General features: G+C 33.8%; 1 protein-coding gene across 2 annotated transcripts; it reads right to left on the bottom strand.

The window, feature by feature from the left end:
- Nucleotides 1-1,036: 1,036 nt before the first annotated feature.
- Nucleotides 1,037-7,021, bottom strand: LOC141723698 (1-deoxy-D-xylulose 5-phosphate reductoisomerase, chloroplastic). 2 transcript variants are annotated; one of them, XM_074525561.1, is made up of 12 exons: nt 6,760-7,021; nt 6,288-6,469; nt 5,890-5,976; nt 4,844-4,969; nt 4,694-4,756; nt 4,033-4,182; nt 3,798-3,865; nt 3,251-3,362; nt 2,987-3,091; nt 2,743-2,864; nt 1,880-2,026; nt 1,037-1,439 (listed from the first exon to the last, which is right to left on the bottom strand). In XM_074525561.1, exons 1-12 carry the CDS (start codon nt 6,848-6,850, stop codon nt 1,268-1,270), a joined length of 1,425 nt encoding a protein of 474 aa, XP_074381662.1. In that variant the 5' UTR covers nt 6,851-7,021; the 3' UTR covers nt 1,037-1,267. The 2 variants fall into 2 exon arrangements, with proteins under 2 accessions (XP_074381662.1, XP_074381663.1); XM_074525562.1 differs by lacking the exon at nt 6,760-7,021 and having other exon boundaries at nt 5,890-6,022.
- Nucleotides 7,022-7,593: the final 572 nt, after the last annotated feature.

Below are 7,593 nucleotides of genomic sequence, written 5' to 3'. Positions count from 1 at the left end.
TAAATATCTGAAGCCTATTGCATCATTTCCACTTTGTGAGTTGTGACTAAGAGTTAGTGGACATATTTTGCACTTGGGACTACTTGTAAGTTGTGTGGCAAGCATAAATAATTGCAACTTTGAAAACAGGCCACGATAAGGAAGGTTCTGAAATACTCCTTCTCATCATGGATGTACTGTACCTGTATACAACTTAACAAACAAATCCATGCTTAGAATTATTAACTTCTAGGATATGTAATTTTCAATACAAATATGAAAATTATAAAACCTTGGGCCTGACAGGCTGGGGCTGTTGGGCTGGTTTACCTTTTTATTTCTGGCCTTTAATTGGTGCACTATCTTTATGGATCTATATTAAAAATTATATGAATTGTGAATAACCTTAGTATATCTCACTTGCCCTCAAATTTTTAATAACTTAAACATAACAGAGAAAGCAACTAGTTAACAGTTTAATATAAGTAAATAAGTAATAGATGATAGTTTTCTGAAAGGACAGCTTTAGAAGATTTAGGCTCAAGTCATGTTGACTGACCACCTCTTTAAACAGGTTCAGGTGCTTAGTTGGCCATGTTCTGAAGAACCCTACTTGTGTCTAAAACTGACGGGCTATTATATGATGTCACTGTAGTCTGTACATGTGCCCTTTGCCTTCCATGGATGCCCTGATCACTAACCCTGTTTTACTGCACTTTTGCCTTCTAGTCTCTGTCTCATTGAATTCTATACGTTACTTTTCGACATGCTTTTCAATGTTCATTTAAAACATAACTCCACAATATTTTTTTAAAATTTTTTTTTTCTAAATAAAAGTTTCATGTTTAAACTTTTATTCAAAAAAATAAATTTAAAAAAAAAACATTATCAAACTATATTTTATAAAAACCTCGAAATACGTGCAAATAGTAAACGTATAGAATCGAAATGGACGGAGGTAGTAACTTTTAAGCAGCTATATGTACCATTTACTCGACCAATGTATACACTGGCGAAGACAGTACTTTTCACTTTTGTATTTCAGGATTCGAACCGCTTTGAATCAAAAAATGCAATTGCATACTCGTAACCTAAAGATGATGTAAGGAATACAGGCCCATATGTTCCTTTTCATACATGATAAATCTGTTTTCTATGGCATGACTAGGTATAGAAGCCAAAATTTCAACATTGACACCCAACTAATCTCAAGATTGGCATGTTTGCATGCCAATCGAGAAGCTGAAAACAGATGAAAACTACTTCTGTCAACACGGAAAATGGAATATCATACAAGAGCGGGACTCAAACCAGATGAAGCTGGTTGCAAACCGGAAGCATATTCGCGAGCCCATAAGTCATAATGTATGATTTCTTCTAGGGTAGGTGATGTTACCAACTCGTCTTGATGCTTCTGACATGTTAGCTCCACAACCTTGAATATATCGAGGTAGCTGATTCTAAAATTTTAAAAACAATCACGAGTTAAAAATTTCAGCAGACATGCGGGAAGATTCTGTAAGAAAGTTATAAAACATATTAGCATCACTCGTGTGCACATATTGCTACAACCATAGCATAAGATATATTTTGGAAAACGTGAAGCTGTTATGGAAGTAATAGCCTCGGTCTGTTAGTTCGAAATTCTACCAGTGTAGATGTGAGAATTGAAGTGGTCTCACAAATTAGTTCCTAATATTGGAAGTACACTGACAGGTTTATTCTTCTATTCACATTTCTACTCCTTTTGACATGCAAAATATGTTTTGCAATCCACCCCATAACCAGTTGCAAGCTTATCAAAGATTGCCCACTAACTTCTCCCACAATCTTTCCAAGTGAAAAAGGACCTAATAAAAAGAATTGCAATAAATAAGTTATAAAAATTCCAAGTACATACTTTTCATCAATAAACATCTCAACGGCTTTCTCATTAGCTGCACTAAGAACTCCTGTCATAGTGCCTCCAGCTCGCCCAGCAGCGTATGCCAGATGCATAGAAGGGTATTTTACATTGTCCGGTTCTTTAAATGTCAGAGACCCTAACCTGAACCAATACACTTACATCAGATCATATCAAAACAAAGTAAACAACTGAAAAAGAAGTACACGCCAACATTAACTTTTCAACAACTTCATTCTCGATTCTACGAGAATTTTTATGAAAGCCAGAAAACAAAGTGACAGATAAATAATAAAGTAGTGATGAGAGACTGTAACACCATAACAACAAATTGCAGTAAGCTAAAAGACAGCTTTTAACACTATCCCATTCAAACTGAAATATAAATTCAGTTGAGGAAACATTAAGATTGGAGATATAAAACTCCAGGAGTATGTACCAATATGCAGCAGATATTAAAGTTAGGATTAATATCAAAGCCCAGTGTAAGAAGAGAAATAGAAGTACACAAAGTTCTTTCGCTGTAAACAGAATGATAAAACTTACAGGGTCATATCATGTCCTTAATCCACAGTCATGTAGTAATATGTAGTTAAAATTAATATATTTGTGGCAATTGCGAAGGTTAAACAACTCTTTTTGTGTAACATACATAATAAGCACATTCTGAGTATCAAGTTAATGGAAGAGAACAAAATTCTATTAATCATCGGGAGGGACATCTACACTATTACTAAACATGAGGCTTTAATATATTTAAAACTTGAAGCTGAGACTTCAGTTACAGCTTAATTGACTGTAAAGGACCTATTTTAATTGAAATGTACTGAAACCACAATTTGAAAGAAGAAGGTATTTACTTGCAAAGATCAAGGCGTGGCCAAGTAACCTCGGAGCAGTATATTCTCTCTGGCCATGATAATGTGTAGAGAATTGGCAAACGCATGTCAGGCCACCCCAGTTGTGCCAGGACTGATGAATCCTGAAATATTAAACATTAGAAAATAGTTATGTGCTATCAGTTTTAAGCTTCTGAAGTTCTGAGTGAAGATTAATTATATCTTAATATGTCAAGCAACAAGTAAATGTGACAGAGGTGTGTACCTGTGTTTCAATCATTGAATGTATGATAGACTGTGGATGAATCACAATCTCAATATCATCATAATCAGATCCATAGAGATAATGTGCTTCGATAACTTCTAAACCCTGTCAGAATGAGAATAAACAAGTTACAGGTTGCAGCAAAAAGAATTTAATTTTAGCCCGACATCAAAAGGTTAAGTATAAGAACATGGAGACTGGAGAGAGATCGGCGGTGGACATTACAGAAGTCAACTAACTAGAAGAGTAGCCAGAAAAGAATACCTTATTGAATAGAGTAGCGGAGTCCACAGTGATCTTCTTTCCCATATTCCAGTTAGGATGCTTCAAAGCATCAGCGACTTTAACATCTTTTAGTTTATCAACAGGCAAGTCCCTATTACCCATAAAAGATTTGATCTTTAGCTATAAGTGAGTTCAATAAAATTTCCGTTGTCCAGATCATATTTGCAAGACATAAAATCTCAAACCGCATACTAAAAGACTTAAGAAACAAAGGTGGGAGGATTGAAAATGAGGGGGCGGAAAGAATGCTAAAAAATACCAGACTGGATTTAAAGATTTAAAAGAAATACAACTTGCTGGAGCAAAAAAAAAAAGATGCTCGCTTAGGGCATAGAGATTGTTTAAGTATGTGAAGTTGTCTCTTCAATGGAAGAGAACGAAGGAAATAGATAATATCATAGTGAGAGAACCTAATCATTACTTACAAAAACTAACAGTATTTAAACTTTTGTATCTTGATTCCATCTTGAAATTGTAAGTAGATATAATATGGATATAAAAACATCATTTAAACTCATAATCATACCTGAAAGCTCCACCTGAGGCGGTCAATATTATGCGCCTAAGAGCACCCTCTGGTAATCCTTGAATACACTGAAATCATGCAGTTTTAAATTCGAACCTTATTATCAGTAACAATAACAATCATCCACAACAAAAAGTGGTATTATGAGCTATAACAATTGCAGCTAGCATGGTACAATGAGTCTCCTTAATAAAGTGATCAAAACAACTTTAACAATATAATGTAGCCAACATACTTGAAATATTGCAGAATGCTCTGAATCGGCAGGAAGAATCTTTACTTTATGCTTATGCGCAAGAGGAAGGACAAAGGGACCTCCAGCAATTAGAGTCTCTTTATTAGCCAAGGCAATGTCTTTTCCGGCTTCTATAGCAGCTACTGTTGGCTAACAAACACAAACGTTCCGATTAGACATGGAATAGTGATTTAATCAACCATGTCTCAAATTTCAACAGCGACTCTTCAAAGTTAAATATGTCTGAATATCAAGAAGCGCGGTCTGCAATTACCATTAAACTAAAAGCTGAAAATTATAACAAATGTGTAGCTTGAGTGGTGGACACTCAATGAATTATTTTGTGTCTTCACTTTATTAATTTCTTAACATCAGTTTCGAGGTTGGAACTGAACAAAAAACAGAAAAAATTGCAAAAATCCCTAAAACCCTTCAAAAATATATAAATTATTTGCACAACAAAAATTATAACTCTTCTCATTCATAAATGTACGCATGCTAGATCTAAAGAAGCCATGATCTGTACGAATCGTATGTATGTGGATATATACTTTGGCTTACAGAAGTGCTTGAATTTTATTTTGGCAAAACAGTTTATAGTAAGCTACATAAAAACATTAGCAGTTATGAGTTATCTTTAAAAAAACATTAAGAATTTTACCTTTAAACCGGCACAACCAACTATTCCTGTAACCGCAGTTACACAGTCAGGATGACGGGCAACCTAAGGAAAATTACAATATACGATTATTAAAATTTTCAGGCTTTTTATCAAGTACACAAATTGGTATTTAAAATTTGAATTTCTAACCTCAATGACGCCCTGTTCCCCAGCAACTATCTCAGGCTTATAGTCAGCATCCGCCAAAGCATCCTTAAGTTCATTAACCAACGACTCATTTCTAACAGCAACTAACTGAGGTCTGAATCTCTTGACCTGCAATACCGAACATGAAAATTCAGAAGTGGGAATTAAGAAAATTCTAGTAGTCATATGATGTAGTTACAAGCAACATTCATTATTGTCATTTTTTTCAAGTATGTAAGTTAGGTACTTGAGATTGCGAGTCCCCTAAAAGTACACTATAACATAAAAGAATCATTAAAAGTTTATATACTCCAGTTAAGCCGTCATCCTAACACCTTATGGTTTTGGGGGAGTTGGTCACTTGGTAGATTAGGAGAGGTCTCAAGTCCGAACCTTTTTTTTTGTGTTGTTAAATTCAAGTCCGAACTATGAATCCAAACCCCAATATTCTCAAAATTTAATTTAGACACTTAACACGCTGTTTAGTTGGCGTAAAATATCGAGTTTTGGAAAATAAGATATTTGTAAAATATTTTCCCAACTATATTAGATGTAAACGTTTCCTCACTTTATAGCCCTTTTTTAACAGTGCAAAATATTATCCTTTGGTTAATGTTCTAACCAAACAAACGTAGGTTAACTAGGGAAAAAAATCACGTGATATATTTTATGCCAAACTATCGGGCTAAGGTGAATATTGCATCAAAATATAAGCTTCCAGGAATCCTCTCTTAAACCCAGAAATGAGCTTTCTAGTGAAAGAGTAATAAATAATATAAAATTCAAATAAAGTTCTTCTCCTCATACCATAAATTTTGGATGAGTTGGTCACTTAACAATCATATACTTCCTATCTTCCAACTGATGCAAAAAATCATAATTATTGACCGGCTAGGCTAAAATAATTAGTATGCCGTCTTTCAGTTGGTCATCCAAATACGCCGGCAGTCCATGGTTTTACGATATAACTACTAATATTTTTAAATAAATTAGAGGGTAGTAATTTCTATTCTTAAAAGTGTATTGACAAGGAAGAAACAATTTGTCACCTGATCAGCAAGAAGGGTCACATTTGAACCAGCAGCAAGTGCTACAACTCTGAATTTGTCTGGATTTTCAGCAACTATGTCAAGTGTCTGGAGATAAAGACACTGATACGTAAGTAAACATTGGAAAAAACCCCTGTGCCATTTTTTGCCAATCGACAACATATATTAGCAAAACATATATTAAGACAATATAGTACCAAGATATGCCGATGGCATGACATACTAATTCTAAAAGTTCAGCATAACCCTCAAAACAGGTCATCAATTTATAATATTAAAAAAAGGAGTTTCCACAAGCACTAAAAATTGTTTGACCAGTCATATCCTGGAATAAAATTCTAAATCTTCCATTACTTTTCCAGTCTTTCTAATGTGTAAAACAAGTAGAGATTCTTAACCTGAGTTCCAATAGAGCCTGTGGATCCAACAATCGAGATAGGCTTCGGGCCATCCCAAGTCTTACGACCAGGCTCTACAACAGCCGTCCCTGGCCAGGCTGGAGGAGGCGTCTGCGCTGCTGAACACTGAATTCTCTTTCCAAATGTCACCCCAAAATCCTTCCTTTTATACCCAAAGCCACCTGATATAACAGTAACACAGAAATTCAAAAAACACACACACATACACATGTTTCACAACAAGTCTACAAACATATATATGAACACAAGCCTACATATGCATATATCACATGTGTGTATAAACACTAGCCTAACTCAATATACCAATTTCAAAATGCCAAGAATATCAAAATTCTAGTAAATTCACTGATCCCTATTACAAGAACACTAAAGATTCAATCTTTACAGCAATAATCACAACAACAATCAAATTAAAGTATCAAGAATTGAAAGAAAGTAAGAAAGTTTGAACCTTTAAGCTTGATAAGGCTATGGTTGAACTTAGAAGTATCCATAAATGAGATAGCTTTAATATCAGTTGGAGCCAACAAATTGAGACCCATTTCTTAGAATTTGACCAGGAATCAGCCCAATTCTTGGAGTGAAATTTCAAGAAAATCTGAAAAAATCTTGGGGGCTAATGGGTATAGGAGAGAGAGGATTAGTGTAAGATGAGGTATCAGCAAGGGAGGCTTTATAGAGGAGGGAAGGTAAGCTAGTTGACAAACAAGTGTGTTATTGTTCCTCCTGTTTAGGATAGTAACTAATATATACACAAAATGTACTATACATTATATTGAGAATAAAAAACATGGTAATTTTGTCATTTACTAACTAATACTACTTTAAAGCATTTCTCAACTTTTGTATACCAACATGTACTTATTTTGAGTTTTCTATTAAAAAAACATACATTTCTTATATAGTACAAATCAATATGATACTTTTTGGGTTAAGAAGAAATTATATTTTTTTATGAGTATAAAATATTCGAATCATTTTTCAAAAATGTAATCTCTTTATAGAAAAAAATCATAGCTCACATTATAAAATATGTATCTTATCCACATTTTAAGATTCCTATTTATGTAATAATAGTCAAAATTTCTTTCTTTTTCGGCCTTTGTTATGTAAAAAATTGTAGAAAATCCTGGGCCCAGGTATTATATAAGTACTAGTTCAGAATCTGTGATCGCACGGATTTTTTTTAAAATTATATAATTTTTTTAAAAGATAAATTGAATTCCAACATTAAAGATACGTAATTTGTTTATTCGAAATTTTTTATATGACACATATATACATA

Source organism: Apium graveolens, chromosome 5 (assembly GCF_009905375.1).
Source record: "Apium graveolens cultivar Ventura chromosome 5, ASM990537v1, whole genome shotgun sequence".
NCBI classification, from domain to species: Eukaryota; Viridiplantae; Streptophyta; class Magnoliopsida; order Apiales; family Apiaceae; genus Apium; species Apium graveolens.
The sequence above is the reverse complement of the archived record's forward strand: the minus strand, read 5'-3'. Positions and strand labels throughout refer to the sequence as shown.

Coding starts and splice junctions, on each gene's coding strand:
- LOC141723698 (XM_074525561.1), bottom strand. CDS start 6,850: ATGGGTCTCAATTTGTTGGCTCCAACTGATATTAAAGCTATCTCATTT. Junction 2,865..2,986: donor ATTCAATGATTGAAACACAG/GTACACACCTCT, acceptor TTAATATTTCAG/GATTCATCAGTCCTGGCACA. Junction 1,440..1,879: donor GAGATGTTTATTGATGAAAA/GTATGTACTTGG, acceptor TTAAAATTTTAG/AATCAGCTACCTCGATATAT.